The 22,138-nt window shown below is 41.0% G+C and overlaps 2 protein-coding genes and 2 pseudogenes across 3 annotated transcripts; 1 reads left to right on the top strand and 3 right to left on the bottom strand.

Annotated features, from left to right (window-relative positions):
* Nucleotides 1-22,138, bottom strand: part of LOC126954693 (nuclear receptor coactivator 4-like) — a 75,148-nt pseudogene that overhangs the window by 10,586 nt on the left and 42,424 nt on the right.
* Nucleotides 1,630-2,420, bottom strand: PIGY (phosphatidylinositol glycan anchor biosynthesis class Y). Its single transcript, XM_050790519.1, has one exon. It carries the CDS (start codon nt 2,418-2,420, stop codon nt 2,205-2,207), a length of 216 nt encoding a protein of 71 aa, XP_050646476.1. The 3' UTR covers nt 1,630-2,204.
* On the bottom strand, nt 1,630-4,440 carry PYURF (PIGY upstream open reading frame). The gene is made up of 2 exons (XM_050790514.1): nt 4,129-4,440; nt 1,630-2,657 (listed from the first exon to the last, which is right to left on the bottom strand). The coding sequence occupies exons 1-2, from the start codon at nt 4,329-4,331 to the stop codon at nt 2,516-2,518; spliced, it is 345 nt and encodes a 114-aa protein (XP_050646471.1). The 5' UTR covers nt 4,332-4,440; the 3' UTR covers nt 1,630-2,515.
* LOC126954706 (leukocyte surface antigen CD53-like) lies at nt 7,270-9,010 on the top strand (annotated as a pseudogene). The gene has a single exon (XR_007725693.1). The product of XR_007725693.1 is annotated as a leukocyte surface antigen CD53-like (transcript).

The raw sequence follows: 22,138 nt of genomic DNA, 5'->3' as shown, positions 1-22,138 counted from the left end.
GTAACTTGGCTGAAGTTATAAGGCTTCTCAGAGCCATGTGTTCATTCGGGAGGCACTTACTGCCTGCTCTGTGCTAAACATTAGATTTAAAATGTTCAGCATTTACTGTATAGACAGGAGACAAAAACCACACAATTGCAGCACAAGGTTAAGTGCTAGAATAAAGTGTACGGTGCCTTAAGCAATAAGGAGGACACTGGCTGGGTGTAGTGGCTCACTCCTGTAATCCCAGCACTTTGGGAGACTGAGGTGGGTAGATCGCTTGAGCCCAGGAGTTGAGACCAGCCTGGACAACATGGTGAAACCCCATGTCTACAAAAAAATACAAAAAAAAATTAGCCGGGTATGGTGGCAGGTGACTGTAGTCCCAGCTAATTGGGAGGCTGAGGTGGGAGAATCACTTGACTCAGGAGGTAGAGGCTGCAGTGAGCCATGATCATACCATGCCACTGCACTCCAGCCTGGGCAAAAGAGTGAGATCCTGTCTCAAAAAAAAAAAAGCAGGGGGATGGTCACCTAGTCCAGTCTTGAATAAAAATTAGAAACTAAGCATTTTGATTCTTGTTCTTGTAAATAGAAAGGACCAAATAATACAAAATAAAGTGGCACATGGCATGGTAGTTAAGACTGAAGCCGGATGGCTAGATGGTTTACATTTCAATCCAATTATTAGCTATGTTACCTTGGGTAAGTCACTTAATCTCTCTGTGCTTGTTTCCTTATCTGTAAAATGGTGCTAATATTACCTACTCTTTAGGGTTATAAGATTGAAGACACAGCACTATGTTTATAATTGTACCCGGTGTATGTTTATACTATAACAACTGATAGCTAAATAAATTATATTAGTGAGAGGATGGTGTCAAATACTAAACTCCCCAAGGGCATGCGTGTCAGTGTTTCCTAAAATGGTCAAACACTCAACTTCCCCAAAAGCTGAAATTGAAATTGACTTCTTGAGATAGAGTACGTACTTTTCAGAATTGTTTCCTTTTCCCTGACTTAAGGTTAAGTGTGAGATTTAGGGTTAACTGAAAAGAACAACTCTTCAAGAAATACCTGGGAACCTGTAGTCTTCCAGGTTATCTGTATGTTGCCATAGGGTAATTTTAACATGTCATTTATACTACAGTATACCCTGAATTAATTCAAAAGAAAACACATCTAACATGTCTTAATTTTTTGATGCAGAAGAATCACTGTTTCAGGTTTCTGTTAACATAAGATTCCAATAAAAATAAAGTTTGTATTCGGTTCTTAGGTTTCTCTGGGTTAACTACTGAAACACACTATACTTCAGAAGTATTATACTATGCTCGATTAGTCTTACTGAAAGTTCTGGAAAATCAGAGGCTATTAATGTGTCGATGCTCATGCCCTTAGTGGTGTTATTCAGCGTCCTGAGAAAATAAACTGAAATGTGGCTCAAAATATGGCTCTAAGCTCAACAGGGCACAATCCACTACTTGCAAGTCTTCCCACCCCCTACTTTCCTAGGAAATGATTCTATTTTAGGTATTAAGTACCTCTCTAAACACAGCTATATTTAGTGCAGTTTTACAACTTCCCTTAGTATCAATAACACTTCTGTGACCAAACAAATAAACAAAACAAATGATTACAAACTGGTTTATTTTTTATGGGAAAGTGTCAACATCTTTATTGCTAATATAAGCATTTAATGTCAAAGAAATGAAGGTAATTTTACAAACTCAATTTTTGTAAGTACATGAAATTTCTATTTCATTATATGGTTTTGTATCACATTCGTTCAAATGCATTTCTCTCCCTTACAGGGACTATTCCAACATCACTCCTTTGGAATTATTTCAGTCATCCCTAACATGTGACTTTACCAAAGACCTTGAAGCTAAACAAACAAGCAAAACAAAATTTCAATGACTTTTAGATGAATGGAATAAGAAATAGTCATCACATGTCAATTAGGGATGTTTATCTCCAACAAGACACTGTCAAAATGTTTCTTCTGATACAGCAGTTATAAGTCAGAGCCTTCAAAAAACAAGGGCAGAACAAGAGCACAATAAAAGAAGCACCTGCAACTTAAGCTTCCCACAGTCCTAAGCCTGATATGCGCAAAGCAAAGCCTCTTTCCCACAAACTCAATTCCATCCATTTGAGCTTTCAGAGATAGATGCCCAAGAACTACCATTAATGTATACAGCATATTGACTCTAGTTGCATCAATTATGCCTGAAGAGTTTAATACCCATCCAAGTCCAAAGGTGGAAGAATACATACACTGGTATGGTAATAGGCAAGAGCAGGCTGTAAAAGCAAAGGCTGGCTGTGCTAGTGCAGCCCTGTGGGAAGTTTTCTTCCACAGAGGCTGAGTAGAACAGTCCTGTTAAAGAAACCAGTGGAATAAGAACAGTCAATGTAGGAAGAGACAGAAACATTCTTCTCTTCCACTTATTACCTGCCACTGTGTTTTAAAAGGTATATGGTACTAAGAAAAGTTGGCTGTTGCGTTTTATGTTTTTTTAATTATGAACTAGCGCTGCTCCACTTCTTCCTGCTTCTTACTTTGATGCGTCATCCTAGCTGCCTGTGGTATCATATTAGGAATCCCATCAATGATTGGATAAGCTATTCCCAACTCTTCATTAATCAATTCATTTGTTGATGCTTCATATCTGGGGTGGAAAAAAAAAAGAATAAAATGAGTTGTGGAAAAATAAAATAATTGAAGAGCCTGATTTTCAACAAATACCACCATTTATCCAATTCTTGGTATGGAGTTAATCCCAGAATAGTCTTCTTTAATTAAAAGCAACGATAGCCAATTCAACCTTTTATCTTAGAAAAATTCTCTTAGAATCTATAATTATTCCCATTTTAGTCAGTTTCTCTCATATTCTCTTTTTCACCTTATTCACAAGTTATTCCTTAATTTTTTTTTCATACTAGTCAGAAAAGATCCCCCTCTCTTATCCAAATATTCCTTCATTACTTTGGTCAACCCCCAAATCATCTCTGTTAATTTACTACTGGAATAAACACTAGAGAAAAATCAACTTCTTCGTTTTAGAATAAATGCTAAGTAGAAAAACTTAACTAATCCATTAGAAGGAAATCACTGGAAAAGGTGAGAGGGCAGAAATGAGGAAACTTTGGAAAGCAGTAAGTCTGCCGTGAGCTAGTTATAAACGCAAATCAAATAATTTCAAGGTTTGAGAAAACTGAATATGTTTATTATGGGAAAAAAGAAATATGAAAAATTGCTAGCAATCTACCACTCAAAGATAACTACTGACAACGTTTTGGTGTTTCGTTTATGCGATTTGTAATACTAGCGTTAGTGCTGTCAATATTCCATTTTTGGGAGCTTGGAAACTGTAGAGCTGTCTTCCCAAAAACTAGGTTAAAGAGGCTTCTAAGAAATCTGCTAGGCCACAACTAAGAGCCACCAGGCAGCATACACAGCTGAATTGCTTAAGATTGTCAGGCACCAGTTGTACAAGACACTTTCACAAGAATCTGGAGGGTAAAATACTTTTCATTATCTTGGCTTAAAAACCGGATGGCTTTGGACTTGTCCTGAATCGCAGTAATTCAAGAACCTGGTGGTACGTTAGAAATCATTTAGGGACCATTTAAGAACACAAATAAGCTGGGCGTGGGGGCGGCGCCTGTCTCCCGACTCCTGAGGAGGCTGAGGTGGGAGTTCTAGGCCAGTCTGGGCAATGTAGGGGGGCACCCTGTCTCTTAAAAGGAAAAAAAGAAAATACAAATGTTCAGGTCCCAACCCCCGAGCATTCCAAGTCTGCCCGTCTTGGGGGCTGCAGGGGAATCGGCATTTTTAAAACGGTCCCCGGGTGATTGCAAAGAGCAGCCGGTCGCGAAGCCTAAAACGCTTCGAGCCATTCCGGCAGGCTGGCTATGTGCTCTGGGAGATGTGGGACGCGGCTCCCCTGGCCTCCGGTCTCCCCCGTTCTGCCCGCCGCAGCGGGAGGTGCATGCACCGGCGGGGACAGAGTCCAGAATATGGCAGCGGAGAGTATTCACCGACCTACAAGTCCCCAGTGGCTGAGACAGGCCGCGGTCCACCACTCCCTTTCCGCCCACCAGGAGGCTGCGAAGGAAGGGCCAAGACCAGCGAGTCACCTGAGCGGCTTCTTGGAGAGCGGGCACACCAGGAACTCCAGCAGCGCCGGATCCAAGGCGCGGGGCGGCTCCTCCGTCTTGTTGCTCCGGTCGGCCAAAGGCCGCGACCCCGACGCGTGCAGACACCTACAGGCGACCGCGGACCGCGCTGCGCTAGTTCCCCGCAGCGCTGAGGCGAGCCTGCCGCGTGCTCCGCTCAGCATGGTCTGGCAGCCGGAGACCAGGCCTCACTGCGCCTCCGCCAGCCGAGGCCGAGCTCCTCGCTCCGCGGTAGTACAAGCCAGCCGACCAGGCCCCGCCCCCTGGTGCTCTGGGAAACGCTGCCGGTGAGTAGGCGGGGCGGGCGCTTTGGTTCCGAGGGTGCTCCTGCTCCGACTGCTTTTCCCACGGACGTCATCTGCAGGCCGTAGGACAGCCCCAGGGCTGAGGCCTCTAGTGGGTGCCCCGCCGCCTTACCAGACTACGAACTAAATCAGTGTTTAAGTCGAGGTGTCTGGGCTTTCACCGGGGCCTGTGGCAGAGATGCTAGGAAGCCAGTGGCCAGATCTCAGAGTTGTAGGGAGTTAGGCTTGGACCTACGTGGTTACCTCCAAGTGAAGTTTCAAACACACTGTCATGTATTGTATTGAATGTATTGCCATGGATGTATTGAAAGCGTTCATTTGTTTCATGTACGTCTTTACTATACCATTAGTTTCTGTAATCTTGTTTGACTTCTTTCTGTCTCATTTAAAAAAGTGAGAACCTGGAAGGAATGGTCTAGGCCTCTGACCCTCCAAAATATATAAATTCTTCCTGCCTGAGACCCAGTCATTGTGAAGTATTTGCGTAATAAAGCACAACTAATTTACTTCTATCAATGAGCTTGGAGGCCGCAAAGGGCCTAAATAACTGTGTAACAGGCAGATGTCTGTTAGTCAAATGGGTGATCCATTCAGTGAATTTGTATCCCAGGTTTGCTTCCGACTCTCCGACTCTCCGAGGAAGTGATGCATGTTAGATCTCTTTCTTACAGTGTAGTAGATGGGAACTTGGGCTCTGGGGCCTGACAGCTTGGTTTGCTGTCCACAGTTTAGTAGCCGGATTACTTCGGCAAGTGACTTAACTGCTCATTTTACTTATCTGTATAAGATTAATAATTGTACCTACCTTGTTCTGTCAAGGTAGGGGATAAATGTGATTGTGCATTCGAAGAACATTTAGAAAAGTGCCTGGCACAAATTAGTGCTCTATTAATGTTGTCTATTTTTATTTTTATTTCATCTAGTTTTTCCATGTCCGAAGACTCAAAGTTTCTTGTTAGTCATCCATTTTTTCCCTCCGTTCTGCTGAATATCAACCTGAACTTTTTTTTGCATCTCTGGGCATTATCATTTCACACTTTGAGTTCCAGGGGCTAGAAGGAAAGAATACGAAAATATGTTTATATTTTCAAATTTCTCTCCCACTCCAATGTAAAAATAAATTGAGAAATGTTTATGCGTTCATCCTAATTTTTTGTCTATTTGTTTTTTGGGCCATCCTGTTTTTTAAAAAAAAAGTTAATTTTTTGATGTTCTTTGTTCACTAATGCTCAGGAGATTTTCTAAGGTTAATGTAGTTTATAGGATACCAAAAAGGAAACACTTCTACTGGATAGATATTTAAGAGATAATGAAAGTCTCCGGTTGCCACACCTTCCTTCCCCCACAAAGAAATCTTTCATAGTCGGTTATTAGAGTCACTAAGGGACTAGAGAATAGGGCAGTTATCAGGACTTACCCCCCCAGTCACTAACGGACTAGAGAATAGGGCAGTTACCAGGACTTACCCTCAAGGGAAACTACTGTAAAGTTCCTATGTCACCTTCACACTATTTCCGACTAGGGCAGTAGCAGGAATTAATTTTCAGTTGAAGTCAGTTGATAATTTGGGCTCAAGGGAAGGGGTGAACTGTAGGAAAGATAAGTTTCTGCTTAAGGAGAAACAGCACTTGACTTCTGCCAGCACTGAGTGGGCCCAACCCTTGGCCCTTGTTGGGTAGGGGAAGGCACCCACGCTTAAGCCTCAGCTAGCTTGGCTGACATGCCTCAACTAGCTTGGCTGACAGATCTCTATCAACTGGGTTTTCTAACCAGTTATAAATAAATTAGTTTCAGTTTGCCTGCACATAGAGCGTTTGAGGCAATTCCGTTTACTTTATTTAGGGGAAGAATAGAGAGTAACAGCAAAGTATTGAAAACATCCTCAAATTTATAACACCAGAAATCAACAACCAATATTTAAGGAACATCTGAATGTATGACTGTCACCATGTGCGTATTAAGTTGCAACATATCAAAGCAAAATGTCCCTAAATAGCCCTTAGTAATACGATTCATTTCTGCCCGTAGTATACTAAGCTAAATGTAGATGATAGTATAGGATCATGGGACTGGAACTGGGCTTTTAAAAGTTAGTCCCTTTTCACTGTTCACATGGCTATGACCTTTCCTGTCACATAGGCCTGTGCACAATAACCTGATGGGTTCTGAGCTCAGATACAGTATACCTGTGTGACCTTGGAGAAGCTACTTAAGTTCCCCCCTCAACCTTCTCACTTGTGAAATACAATAATAATAGTATGTAACTTATGGTGTTTGAACAGACTAAATAAAACAATTCAAGTAAAACAGTACAGGGGCTAACACATCTAAAGAACGTTGTTAGCAATAAAATTATTTATTATGGTGAAACTAGTAAACATTCTGATGAAAAGGGAAAGCACAAGGTACTTCTGGGACACTCTTTTTAACTGAAATGGAATTTTTCTAATTTCCAATATGGATACTATTGAAACACAATTATTGGATTATCACACACATGAAGTTAGAAATCTCTAGGCAGAAGAGGGGCTGGACTATGTATTTTAACAAAGCCCATCAATTCCAAATTTGGGGGGATTGAAATTTATGAACCTGTAATCCAAAGAAATGAGTCAAAGTAAATTTTCCACTAGATGGCATCATTTACTATTTGAATTAACATTTACCTCTGCTTGATTTTTTCTGTGATTACAAAGATTTACTTTCGTTTTGTCAATTGTTTCTTAATTTGATGACACTTATTTTTTATTTTTATTTTATTTTCTTGAGATAGATTCTCTCTGTGTCACCCAGGATGGAGTACAGTGGTGCAGCCGTGGCTCACTGCAACCTTGACCTCCCAGGCTCAAGCAATCCTGGCACTTCAGCCTGTGGGTAGCTGGGACCACAGGTGCACGCCACCATGCCCAGCTAACTTTCGTATTTTTTATAGAGCTGGTGTTTCATGTTGCCCAGGCTGGTCTGGAACTCCTGAGCTCAAGCAATTCACCCACATTGGCCTCCCAAAGTGCTAGGATTACAGGCATGAGCCACTGTGCCCAGCCCAACACTTATTTTAAAAACAAAAATCGTAAAAGTCTTACTAATAAATTTTAATTATAATGAGTTTATTAAAATCAAGTTTACAATAGATAAATGGACAAAATATTTGAAAAGAAAAATTCACAAAAAAGAAAATACAGTTGATCAATAAACACATTAAAAAAAATTACCCTCAATAGTAAAGTTGTAATGCTAGTTTCAAACATCAAATAAGTTTTGAAATAACCCTAGACATGAATGTTACCAGCCTTGTCTTGGCCATCTGAAGGATAATCACAAATTCTCTCTGAAGGGCTGAGGACTAGTGCCTGAAAAAGGGCCAGAATATCCCAGCATGGGCACGAGAAGCTTGAAATTGTGGAAGTATGTCCTGTTTTTCTTTTTCTTTCTCTCTTTCTCTCGTTCTTTCTTTTTTTTTTTTTTTTTGAGACAGGATCTTGCTCTATCTCCCAGGCTGGAGCGCAGTGGCTCCATCATAGCTCACTGCAGCTTGAACTTCTGGGCTCAAGCAATCTCCCACCTTAGCCTCCCAAGTAGCTGGGACCACAGGCATGCACAGGCACCACCACACCCAGCTAATTAAAAAAATTTTTTTTTGTAGACTCAGGGTCTCACTATGTTGCCCAGGCTGGTCTCAAGCGATCCTGCCACCTCAGGCTCCCAAAGTCCTGGGATTACAGGCGTGAGCCACTGCGCACGGCCCAACTTGCTCTTTCGGTTCTGTGGCTGCTGCACTTTTAGGGGATGTACCCATTGACCCACAACAGCTTGGGAGTGCTCTTCCATAAGCTCCCCTCCCTCACGCTGGGCAATGAGCTTGTCGTCCCATCGTGGGCTCCATTATCACAGTGGTTGCCTTCCTGGGCTGCGTAGGCTCTGTCAAGAAAAACAGGTGTCTGCTTACGTCCTTGTTCATTCTGCTGCTAATTATCCTCCTTGCTAAGGTGACTTTGGCCATCCTGCACTTTGTTTACCAACAGAAGCTGAATGTATAGGTAGCTGAGGGCCTGATGGACAGCATCTGCCATTACCACAGGAACAACAGCACCAAGGCGATGTGGGACTCCATCCAGTCATTTCTGCACTGTTGTGGCCTAAATAGCAAGAGTGATTGGTCCAGTGGGCAACAAGCATCTTGCCCTTCAGATCCAAAAGTGAAAGGTTGCTATGCAAAAGCGAGACTGTAATTTCATGACAATTTCTTGTATATCAGAATCATCACTATCTGTGTATATGTGCAATTCAGGTGGTGAGGACGTCCTTTGCACTGACCCTGAACAGCCAGATTGATAAAACCAGTCAGGCCCTGGGGGTGTGACCTGCAACTGCCCTGTGCTGGGGAGACTCGTTTCATCTTTGGAAATCCAAAACCATTTATAGCGTGAAGTTCTAAATGGTCACCTGCTGGACTGCCTATACTCCCATCCCTTCACTTTTTAGGTGCCTGTCTTATACAGCCAGAAAATAAGGTGTTGGCTAGGGACTTTCCATCTCAGGCAGCAAAACAACCTTTCACCTACTGATGGCAGCAGCCACGTCTCTCAAGGTGGTAACAGTAATACGTGGGCATTTTTTTTAGACATGAAAGGCCAAGAGAAACTGTGGAACTAATGGCTCAAGATCAAAGAGTGGGTCCAGGATATGAAGTTTTTAACCTTCCCATTGTCAAATTAGTCTCTGGCCTCTGTGTCATGCCCAGTATGCTCTGCAAAGTCAAGCAAGAGACAAGCTGAAGAGGGTTCTAGGTCCAGGCTCACGGCACCATTGTCACAACCCTGTTTCTCTTTGACGAAAGGTGGTGGCTATAGGAATTACAGAGTGCTCTTTCTCCAAAGGGCAAGGTTTCATTTCCATTTCTTTGTTAAGGGCCTCATCAATTTATTCTGTCTTTCCACGAAAAATTATCCAGTGATTTATATCCTGACTTCAACCAGTTACTTAGCTGATAATCACGTGCACGAGACTTCTTCTGGTGTTATTTCTCTATTAGCTAACATTTTGTTAATATACTATTTTGCTCTTTGATAAATAAAAGTGATCTTAATTTTTAAAAAAATCAAAGAAGTTTCCATTTCTCATCTATCAAAATAGTAAATATTTTAAAAATGTAATTCTTAATGTTTATGAATAAATGAATAAAGTATCAACTTATTGATTTATTGAATGCCCACTATGTGGCAGGCATGCACCATTATTCAGATTTAAAAATAAAAACTCATAATAACACAAACAATTATAATAAGTGAAAAACAAGCAGGACACAAAAATGTATGCACAAAGATTATACTTTTAAACCAAGAACTTCGGCATAGGGGCAAAAAAAAAAAAATAACAACCAAAATGTTGGCTGAGTGCTGTTACTTACACCTGTAATCCTGCACGAGGCAGGAGGATTGCTTGAGGCCAGGAGTTCAAGACCAGACTGAGCAACTTAGCAAGACTCCATTTCTACAAAAAATAAAAAAGTTATCTGGCTGTGGCAGTGCCTGCAGTACTAGTTATTCAGGAGGCTGAGGAAGGAGGATCACTTGGGCCCAGGAGTTCAAGGTTACAGTAAGGTATGATGGCACCACTGCACTCTAGCCTGGGTGACATAGCAAGACCCTGTCTCTAAAAAATAAAAAAATAGGCCAGGCACAGTGGCTCACACCCACAATCCCAGCACTTTTGGAGGCTGAGGCAAGTGGATCACGAGGTCAGGAGTTCAAGACCAGCCTGGCCAAGATGGTGAAACCCCGTCTCTACTAAAAATGCAAAAATTAGCTAGGCATGGTGGCAGGCACCAGTAATCCCAGTTACTTGGGAGGCTGAGCCAGGAGAATCACTTGAAACTGTGTAGCAGAGGTTGCAGTGAGCTGAGATCATACCACTGCACTCCAGCCTGGGCAATAGAGAGAGAGAGAGAGACCATGTCTCAAAAAAAAAAAAAGTTGGTTCTTTTTAGCTGGTTGAAATATTGCTGAATTGTTCTTTAAATGTTTCTCTATTTAAAATTTTTTATTTAATAAAGTAGTTTTAAAATATAAACGTTACCAGTTCATAATTGATAAAATACTTTATTTCAAAACTATTGATTCGGTTCAGTAAATATTGATCACTTCCTGTGTTCTCAGATCATATTAGGCGGTGAAAAGGAGGGGTATAAAAGCATATAAGATGCTATTCTGGCTCACGCCTATAATCCAGCACTTTGGGAGGCTGAGGCAGGCGGATCACCTGAGGAGTTCAAGACCATCTTGGCCTGGCCAACATAGTGAAACCCCGTCTCTACTAAAAGTACAAAACATTAGCTGGGTGTGGTGGCGGTACCTGTAATCCCAGCTACTCAGGAGGCTGAAGCAAGAGAATTGCTTGAACCAGGGAGGTGGAGGTTGCAGTGAGCCGAGATGGTGCCACTGCACTCCAGCCTCGGTGACAGAGTGAGACTCCATCTCGAAAAATAAATAAATAAATAAATAAATAAATAAATAAACATGCTATCCCTATTTTCAAGGTATTTATAATCTTAAGTGAAGTAAACAGCACAGGATAAAGGTAAATAAAAAATTCAGGTTTACATATAATGCGTTCTTCTGTGTATTCATTCAACATTTGTTGAACTTATACTTTATATGAGGCTCACAAAAAGGCTGTGCCAAAGGCCTAAGGAGGGCTTAGGGGAGTGTCAGTATAGGTCTTATAGCCGTAACAAATTATTTATTGAGACCTCAGGAGACACCCATTTTATCTCCTTTCATCGTTTTTTAATCCACAAAAACAATTTTAACTTTGCAAGTAGAATCTAAAATTTGCTAGGCAGAGATGAGTACGATGAGCCATCAATGCTATGCTACAGCTCAGGCAAGAGTGAATAATATGGACTTGAGTAGATATTGTAGGGCTGCATATTAATATACATTTTAAATGCCTTCTGTGTATAACTATAAGATTTCAAAACTGATCACAAAAATGGCCAGGTTTGATCTTAAGCCTAAAAGTTCAACATAATTAAGATATGAATATATGGAAAGAGGAATAGTATTTTATTTTTTGTTTTTATTCTTTTTGAGACAGAGTCTAGCTCTGTTGCCCAGGCTGGAGTGCGGTGGTGCAATTTCAGCTCACTGCAACCTCTATCTTCCAGGTTCAAGCGATTCTCCTGGCCTCAGTTTCCCAAGCAGCTGGGACCACAGGTGTGTGCCACCACATCATGCCTGGCTAATTTTTTTGTATTTTTAATGGAGATGGGGTTTCACCATGTTGGCCAGGCTGGTCTTGAACTCCTGACCTCAGGTGGTCCGCCCTCCTCAGCCTCCCAAAGTGCTGGGATTATAGGCATGACCCACCATGCCTGGCACAAACAGTATTTTTAAAAATTTTTTTGTAGAGACAGGGGTTGTGCTATGTTGTCCAGGTTAGTTGAACTGGCCTCAAGCTGTCCTCCCGCCTTGTCCTCCCAGAGTTCTGGGATTACAGGCATGAGCCACCATGTGCAGCCAATAGTATTTCTCAATGGGAGTCATCACCACTATTTTGTTCTTTAAAATATCCTATTCATACATATTTTGAAATATAAACTTTAAAAATAAGAAAAGAGGTCGCTACAACTATAAATATATCACAAGAAAATATCCAGATAAGCAACTCCACGTGATATTAATTTGTCTATTTAGAACAAATGAAATCAAGAAAAAAATTGCAGTTCTGTCCAACTCAGCTTGAAGTCTGTGGTGGCTGTTGCTCTCTCAACCTCCATCTGAAGATGAGCTATTGCTCTCTCAACCCTCCTACTTGAAGAAGTTGGAAAACGAGCAAGTACATTTTCCAGACTCCCTTATAGATAGGGTTCCGGCTATGCAATAGACTCTGCCAGTTAGATACACACACCTGAAATTTCAAAGGGAGGCAGAGGTGAGCTTCCTGCAGCAGGCAGAGTTGACACGCAGGTCCTGACAGACACAGGATTTGTATGGGTTAGATGAATGCTGCACTCTCTAGATGCAAGGGGCAGTGTCTTCTTAGCACAGGGCAGCTGTGGCAGCCACAGCAGTGGTTGCAGTAACAGTTTCTTCTGGGTCACAGCTATAACGGCATTAGCTGAACACCAAAACCCCAGAAGCAGCCTTCTGTTTCTGCTCTACCAGCCATTTCAATGAATTTATAAACACATACTTCTGTATATTAAAATTCCTATGTACTGGAAATTCCTAGAATAATTTCTTTTTCCTGCACTGAACCCTGAGTGGTGGACTACCCCAGAGTGTAGATGTGATCATTAAATAAAATATGTAAATCATTTAGAATAGTGATTTACATAAAGAATAATGGCCTGAAACAGTCCAATAAGAGATATCTATATAGATATATTTATAAAACAGGAAATTTATTACAGGAATTAACTTACACAATTTTGGAGGCCTAGAAGTCCCATAATCTGTCCTCTGCAAGCTGGAAAACCAGCGGGAGAAAGCTGGTGATGTAACTCAGTCCGAATCCAAAGACCTGAGAACCAGGGGAACCAACAGTGTAGGTCCAGATCAGAGCTCGAAGACTCTAGAACCCAGAGCACCAGTGTCTGAGGGCAGGGGGAGTATATATGGCTGTCCCAGCTCAAATGAGAAGCAAATGCACCCTTCCTCCACCTTTTTGTTCAATTCAGGCTTTCATAAGATTAGATGATGTCCGTTCACATAAGTGAGGGCAGATCTTCTTCACTCAACCCATAAATTAAAATCCTAAACTCGTCCAGAAACACCCTCGCAGACACAAACACAAATAATGTGTTACCAGCTAACCAGGCATCCTTCAGCTCAGTCAAGATGTCACATAAAATTAACCATCACATTGGCCCGTTATAATAGAAAATAAAAGGTCCTGATCAGAATTACTAAAAAGAATGAAGAGTAGTAGAAATACTAAGAAGTACTCAGGAAGACAATCATCCTCTGGACATAGAGTTGTAATATTTAGGAAAACAATGTGGGGAACTTTCTTTTTGCAAGTGTTCAAGGGAGAGCTTGAGGAAGAGACAAGATAATTTACCTCTTGTACTAATACCATATGTATTAAGGTTCTCTAGAGGGACAGAACTAATAGGATAGATGAATACGTGAAAGGGAGTTTATTAGGAGAATTGACTCTCATGATCACAAGGTGAAGTCCCACAATAGGCCGTCTGCAAGCTGAAGAGCAAGGAAGCCAGTCTGAGTCCCAAACCAAGAGTCCAAAAGCCGAAAGAGTTGGGGTCTGATGTTCAAGGGCAGGAGGCATCCAGCATGGGAGAAAGATGAAGGCCAGAAAACTCAGCAGGTCTGCTCATTCCACCTTCTTCTGCCTGCTTTATTCTACCCACGCTGGCAGGTGACTGGATGGTGCCCACCCACACTGAGGGTGGGTCTGTCTCTCCCAGTCCACTGGCTCAAATGTTTATCTCCTTTGGCAACACCCTCACAGACACACCCAGGAACAATGCTCTGCATCCTTCAATCCAATCAAGTTGACGCATTATTAACCATCATACCATGGAAAATTCTGGTTTTATAAATAAAATTGAAGGGATTAAAGGGGGCAAAACGATGTCACCTGAGACCTATGTGAGTAATTCAATGCTACTTATACTACTATCCCCTTCCCTTTCTCGAGGTTTTCCTTGGCATGATACAGACTAGTTTAGAAGGTGACCGTGTGAGAAACAGCATGCCAAAAGCCTTTGTAATTTCTCTTTCACATCTGGCTGTTCACCATTTCTTACAATTTGTTTCTTCGTAAGTCTTCTGGCTTTCAGCACTTTGATTTTAATAGTCACGATTCTAATCTAGGCCTCGGTGATTTAAACTTGTGGCTAACTTCGTATATAGTCCTAACTTCTTTATCTCTAATTTTCTAATACTTTTCCCTTTAAAATCCCAATAATAAAAGTCTCTTCTTTAACGTTCTCACTGGCAACTTTGTTCAAAATTTCACAAAAAGCAAAGTTATTTATGCTTGGTTTTAAAGTGCTATGTGTCTCCAATATCAACCAGGTTTCTTAGCTTCCATCTTTTTTCACTCCCTTCCTCCCTCTTTCCACCTCCTATCCCTCCTTCTTCTCCACTACCCTCCTGCTAATGGATAAATATGATCCATATCATCTGACAGTGCTTTTCAAACTTGAATATGCATATGAATCACCTGGGAATCTTGTTAAAATGCAAATTCTGACTCATTATGACTAGGATCATACTGAATAGGAGGCTTGAAATCCTCTTTTCTTAACAGCTTCCGGATGCTGCTGCTGAATTGCAGACGACACTTTTAGCAGCAAGACTCCAGAACACCGGTTTTTGAACTGGAATGATTTTGGACCCCAGGAATATTTGGCAATGTGTGGACACATTTTTGATGGTTACAACTGGGGTGGTGCTCCTGGGCAGAGGCCGGGAATGCCACCAAGCACTTACCATGTACAGGACAGCCCCTCACAACAAAGAATTACCTGGCCCAAAACTTCAATAGTGGCCAGGCTGAGGAATCCTGCTCTAGAATGATCTTAAACACTATAAGCACTCAGTAGCATCTTCTATGAGTCTAACAGTTTTTTTTTTCTTTCTAGAAAAAACTTTCCAGTCCTCTTCCCTCTATTTAGTCAGTTCCTGTGACTAAAAGGATCTCATATTGCAAAGCTTTTTTGTCTCCAAAAGTCTACCATTTCCTTTTCCAGTTTATTAAATGAAAGTTATGGCCGCGCGCGGTGGCTCAAGCCTGTAATCCTAGCACTTTGGGAGGCCGAGACGGGCGGATCACGAGGTCAGGAGATCGAGATCATCCTGGCTAACCCGATGAAACCCCGTCTCTACTAAAAAATACAAAAAACTAGCCGGGCGAGGTGGCGGGCGCCTGTAGTCCCAGCTAATCGGGAGGCTGAGGCAGGAGGATGGCGTAAACCCGGGAGGCGGAGCTTGCAGTGAGCTGAGATCCGGCCACTGCACTCCAGCCTGGGCGACAGAGCGAGACTCCGTCTCAAAAAAAAAAAAAAAAAAAGAAAGTTATGAATGGAATTTTTCATGGTATTAACATGATTTTAAAAGCCTCGTGCTCTCAGAAAAAAATAAAAAATTAAGACAGCAAGCTTACAGTTTTGAAATGTGTGATCCCATATGACTTTTTTATTTTTCGTTTTTAAACTAGTGCATTATGATGCCTTCAAAAACAACTAAAGTAATTCTCAAAATAATAATCAATAGGTGTTTTACTTTGTGTGTTTTCAATAACTGTTCAGATTGTAGCAATCAAATAGTCCATAGTGAAAAAGGAAATGAATCTCCAAAAGAAGTCTTTTTTTGTATTCAGATGAGGAAGATGGGGCTATTTAAAAGTTCTTTTATTTTAGAAAGCTGTGTTTTCCATAGTTGAAGAGAGTCAGGAATTTGACAACTTTAACTTGATTTGACTCTCCAGTTATGTAGCTTACACAAGAGTTATTGCATATGAAAAAATAGGATAATTTTTACCAGAATCATGACTAGATGAAAGTAAATTGAGTCCTGAGTATTTTTATTGAAACTATGGTCAGAATTCCAAGTTTTTGGAAGTCTGCTTTTCCTAGTTTTCTAAGCCTGTCAGGCATCTTTGGCTGACTCAGAGCCCAACCTTGAACTTATACCTGGCCTGCCAGCAGCTGGGGTACTGCCCTCGGATTCCCACTCTGCCCTGCTTTTTCTTGATTTCATTGCAGTGGAAAATACAACTAAATATTTCAGTAGTTTGAGTTTGGTCTAGTCATTGGGGACATTTTCGTTTAATGTAAAGATCCTACTGAAAAGTACTTTAGTCACCAACTTAGAGAATTCATAAACTGAAAAATGTTATATAAGGTGACTATATCAGAATGATCTTCTTAAACTTACTATCCACTCACCTACACTTTCCCCAGCAAACTCTCCTTCCTCGTTATTGAACTTAGTAAATGATACCACCATCCTCTGTGTCACCTGGGCCCAGGTCTGAAGTCATGGTGGACTTCATCTTTTCACCTCCCACATCCAGTCACATGAGGAAGAGCATCCAATGGCAGGAGGACAGGAGCAAGTGTGTCACCTGAGGTCTCTCTTCCTCTTCTTATAAAGCCACCAGTCCCACCATGGGGGTCCCACACGAATGACCTTATCTAATTCCAATTACCTCACAAAGGCCCCACCTCCAATCAACATATGAATTTGGCAGTTAAGTTTCCAATACAAGAAATTTGGAGGACATATTCAAACCACAGCACTCCTGAAATCTTTTACAGAAATATTACAGAGTACAAAGAATGCAAATGTTTCTTATGTTGTAACATAAGATAGAAAGATGGAAGAGCATCCCATTCTTGGTTCAATCCCCTTATTACAATAAACACAAATCATCTTATCGGAGTAGGACGGCCTACCTCAATGTACCTTGCTTTGCATGTGATAGTTTAACAAATTAGCTATTCACCAATGCACTCAAGTGGCCAAGAGCTCCCACATGATTTCCCTGGGTTTGTGCAAAAGCTTCTGGCACAATGGCTTATGAGGCCCTCCAGAAACTGGTCTTAGCTTGTCTCTAGCATCTTCTCTCACTGTGACCACTTCTCGTCTTGAATTCAGCCATTCTGAATTATTTGCTGTCCCCATAATAGCCTGTTTCATAGCTCCATGTCTTTTGTTCACGCCATTTCATCTGCCCAGAATATCTTTACTCCATTGTCCATCTAAACCAGGACTCAGCTTTTAAGACTCAATTCAAACACAGTCTCTTTTATGAAGATTTTTCTAACTCTTTCCCTTTCCCTGCTTCATGGGAATTGACCATCAATCTCTTGTATACAATAGTAAACTACCCCCTGCCCCAACACGTGCACACTCACACACTAACTCTTATTATAACATTTATTACTTCTTTACAAGTATTCATTTATATGTCTGTCTCCTGTACTAATCTAGAAGATCCTCTAGGTCACATACCATGTGTATTTTATTTATTTATCCCTAAATCTAGCACAGTGACTGGCACATAGTGTATGTTTAATAAACACTTGTAACATGAATGGAATATGTCTAGTACCAAATGTTGTTCCTCTTAACTTGCCAATGGAAAAAAATATTACACAGTCAAGGAATCTGCTTGAAATTTAGCTACCTGTGAAAAGAAAAGCACAATAAATTCTTTTTTCAATTTAGAGAAATTCAAAACATATAAACTATTTCCCAATCTGATTATAATTTTGAGTAATATAAGTTAGGGTAGAGGTGCTAGAAGGAGTACTCTATCACATCTGTCTTCTAAATTCTTTTTTGCCTGGGATTATATATTTTTAAAACACACACTAAAGTTATAAAAAATATAACCAATAATGCTTATATACTTTCACCTGGATTTCTTAAATTAGTAGCTTTCTGTAGCTAGATTTTTAAAAACTGACAGTAACTCGCACACATGAGGTTCATTTACACTTCAACACTTCAAAATAAAACCAAAACCAAAACAAAATATATTTTCTTACATCACCACAGGACAATTATCAAAATCAGAAAATTAATATTCACACAATATTATTGTATAATTTATGAATTTAAATTTCACCATTTGTTCCACTAATGTATTTTTATAGCAAAAGGAAAAGGATTTTTGGTCCAAGATCCAATCCAGGATGAGACATGGCTTTTAGTCATCACGTCTCATTCATCTCTTGTAATCTGGAACAGTTCACTGGTCTTTTTTTGTTTTTCATGACCTTGACATTTTGAGGCTTTATGGGAAGTTTACTTGCAGCAAGTCTCTTCCTCAGTTTGGATGTGTCTGATATTTCTTCATGATTAGATTCAGGTTATACATTTTTTTTCAAATTATGCATTTTTTGCCAGGATACCACAGAAGTAACACTATGTCACTTTTAGTGTATCCTACCAAAAATTATTACTGGTTATGCTAACCCTGATCATTTTGTTAAAGTGGTCCCTTTAAATTGTCACTACTGTAAATTACTGTTTTCCTCTATGTAATTAATAAGTAGCATACAGGGATGAGGTTATATTGAAGGCTAAACAAAAGAGAGACCAAGTGTTCCTCTGTGTTCTAAGTAGAAATTGTTTAGCTCTGACATTTGGCCTTCTTAGAGATTACAAAGAAAAATCAAAAGACTTTAAAATGGTGGTTTTCTGACATTTTTAGTGCTTTAGCTGCAAAATTATGTATAAAAACAAGATGTTAAGCTCTGAAATCCATAGCCCTGAATATTAAAGCCTTAAGTAAATGGGAGATCTGCATTTAGCAGCTCCTTGGGAACGAAGCTCGAATAGCAGCAGAACTGTTGTTTCTGCAACACTGTGCATTTGGCTCACAGTTAGATCACTAGTCAAAAACCCTCTGACAGGAAGATAATGTCCCATGTTATTAGTCATACTTTACAATCAAAGAATAGGTTTATGTTGGTGTTAAAAAGCTGTGAGTCCTGACTCTCAGCCTCTTTGTTCAACTCACATATTCTTTAAGGGAGAACTATATCGAAATGGTACAGGTGATTCGATAGATATTTACTTGTTTTCTGGAGTTAGAAATTTAACACAATAAATGAGAGGTTCTTGAACTATTCTTTCAAATGGTTTTGCATCATAGTAAAGGAACCATGCAGTTCAGAGTACATTTCCTTCCCTCACTAGATTCAGCTACTAAAGAACTCCTTCACACTGTGATGCTCTTTCAGATGACACTGTACACCATGGAGTATGGTGGTGATAGCTGCCTCTTAGTTTGCTAGGGCTGCCATAACAAAGTACCACAGACTGGATGGCTTGAACAACAGACATTTGTTTTCTGACAATTCTTGAGGCTAGGTATCAACCTGTTGGCAGGGTTAGTTTCTTCTAAGGCCTCTCTCCTTGGCTTATAGCTGGCTGTCTCTCTGTTGACTTCACATGGTCATCTCTCCGAACATGTCTGTGTCCCAATTTCCTCTTTTTATAAGGACGTCAGTCATATTGAATCAGGATTCACCACCATAACCTCATTTTACTTTCATTTCATACCTCTTTAAAAGTGCTATCTCCAGTTGCTTCCAAGATGGCCGAATTGGAACAGCTCCGGTCTGCAGCCCCCAGCAAGATCGACGCAGAAGATGGATGATTTCTGCATTTCCAACAGAGGTACCTGGTTCATCTCATTGGGACTGGTTGTGCAGCCCACAGAGGGTGAGCCGAAGCAGAGAGGGGCGTCACCTCATCTGGGAAGCGCAAAATGTCAAGGGATTTCCCTTTCCTAGCCAAGGGAAGGTGGGACAGACTGTACCTGGAAAAACGGTACACTCTCAACCAAATACTGTGCTTTTCCCATGGTCTTAGCAACCAGTAGACCAGAAGATTCCCTCCCATGCCTGGCTCAGTGCATCCCATGCCCACAGAGCCTTGCTCACTGCTAGCACAGCAGTCTAAAATCAACCTGTGAGGCTGCAGCCTGGTGGGGAGAGTGGCATCTGCCATTGCTGAGGCTTGAGTAGGTAAACAAAGTGGCCAGGAAGCTTGAACTGGGTGGAGCCCACCACAGCTCAGCAAAGCCTACTGCCTCTATAGACTCTACCTCTGTGAGCAGGGCATAGCTGAACAAAAGGCAGAAGACAACTTCTGCAGACTTAAACGTCCCTATTGACAGCTCTGAAGGGAGCAGTGGCATAACGTTCGAGCTCTGAGACTGGACAGACTGCCTCCTCAAGTGGGTCCCTAATCCCCATGTAGCCTGACTGGGAGACACCTCCCAGTAGGGGACGACAGACACCTCATACAGGTGGGTGCCCCTCTGGGATGAAGCTTCCAGAGGAAGGATCAGGCAGCAATATTCGCTGTTCTGCAATATTTGCTGTTCTGCAGCCTCTGCTGGTGATACCCAGGCAAACAGGTCTGGAGTGAACCTCCAGAAAAACTCTAACAGACCTGCAGCTGGGAGCCCTGACTATCAGAAGGAAAACTAACAAACAGAAAGGAATAGCATCAACATCCACAAAAGGACATCCACACCAAAACTCTATCTGTAGGTCACCAACATCAAAGACCAAAGGAAGATAAAACCACAAAAATGGTGGTTTTTCTCTTCTCTGGGGAGAAACCAGAGCAGAAAAGTGGAAAATTCTAAAAACCAGAGCACCTCCTTTCCTCCAAAGGATGGCAGTTCCTCGCCAGCAGCAGAACAAAACTGGACAGAGAATAACTTTAATGAGTTGACAGAAATAGGCTTCAGAAGGTCAGTAATAACAAACTTCTCCAAGCTAAAGGAGCATGTTCTAACCCATCACAAGGAAGTTAAAAACCTTGAAAAAAGGTCAGACGAATGGCCAACTAGAATAAACAGTGTAGAGAAGACCTTAAATGACCTGATGGAGCTGAAAATCACAGTGTGAGAACATCGTGACACATGCACAAGCTTCAATAGCCGATTTGATCAAGTGGAAGAAGGGATATCAGTGATTGAAGATCAAATTAATGAAATAAAGTGAGAGGACAAGTTTAGAGAAAAAAAAGAGTAAAAAGAAATGAACAAAGCATCCAAGAAATATGGGACTATGTGAAAAGACCAAATCTACATTTGATTGGTGTACCCGAAAGTGACAGGAAATATGGAAACAAGTTAGAAAACATTCTTCAAGATATTATCTAGGAGAACTTCCCTAACCTAGCAAGGCAGGCCAACATTCAAATTCAAGAAATACAGAGAACACCACAAAGATACTCCTCGAGAAGAGCAATCCTAAGACACATAATTGTCAGATTCACCAAGGTTGAAATGAAGGAAAAAATGTTAAGGGCAGCCAGAGAGAAAGGTTGGGTTACCCACAAGGAAAGCCCATCAAACTAACAGAAGATGTCTTGGCAGAAACTATACAAGCCAGAAGAGAGCAGGAGCCAATATTCAACCTTCTTAAAGGAAAGAATTTTCAACCCAGAATTTCATATCCAGCCAAACTAAGCTTCATAAGTGAAGGAGAAATAAATTCCTTTACAGACAAGCAAAGGCTGAGAGATTTTGTCACAATCAGGCCTGCCTTACAAGAGCTCCTGAAGGAAGCACTACACGTGGAAAGGAACAACCAGTACCAGCCATTGCAAAAACATGCCAAAATGTAAAGACCATTGATGCCAGGAAGAAACTGCATCAATAAATAAGCAAAATAACCAGCTAACATCATAATGACAGGATCAAGTTCACACATAACAATATTAACCTTAAATGTAAATGGGCTAAATGCCCCAATTAAGACACAGACTGGCAAATTGGATAAAGAGTCATGACCCATCAGTGTGCTATATTCAGGACACCTATCTCATGTGCAGAGACACACATAGGCTCAAAATAAAGGGATGGAGGAAGATCTACCAAGCAAATGGAAAGCAAAAAAAGAGCAGGGGTTGCAACCCTAGTCTCTGATAAAACAGACTTTAAACCAACAAAGATCAAAAGAGACAAAGAAGGCCATTACATAATGGTAAAGGGATCAATTCAACAAGAAGAGCTAACTATCCTAAATATATATGCACCCAATACAGGAGCTACCAGATTCATAAAGCAAGTCCTGAGAGACCTACCAAGAGACTTAGACTCCCACACAATAATAATAGAGACTTTAACACCCCACTGTCAATATTAGACAAATCAACGAG

This window comes from Macaca thibetana, chromosome 5, assembly GCF_024542745.1.
Source record: "Macaca thibetana thibetana isolate TM-01 chromosome 5, ASM2454274v1, whole genome shotgun sequence".
Classification (NCBI taxonomy): domain Eukaryota; kingdom Metazoa; phylum Chordata; class Mammalia; order Primates; family Cercopithecidae; genus Macaca; species Macaca thibetana.
Note: the sequence above shows the minus strand (reverse complement) of the source record. Positions and strands in the feature narration are given on the sequence as shown.

What these genes read in the sequence shown, in the direction of transcription:
- PIGY (XM_050790519.1), bottom strand. Translation starts at nt 2,420, where the DNA reads ATGTTTCTGTCTCTTCCTACATTGACTGTTCTTATTCCACTGGTTTCT.
- PYURF (XM_050790514.1), bottom strand. Translation starts at nt 4,331, where the DNA reads ATGCTGAGCGGAGCACGCGGCAGGCTCGCCTCAGCGCTGCGGGGAACT. An exon ending in CTCTCCAAGAAGCCGCTCAG is followed by an intron (nt 2,658 to 4,128) that starts GTGACTCGCTGG and finishes TTTCCACCCCAG; the next exon opens with ATATGAAGCATCAACAAATG.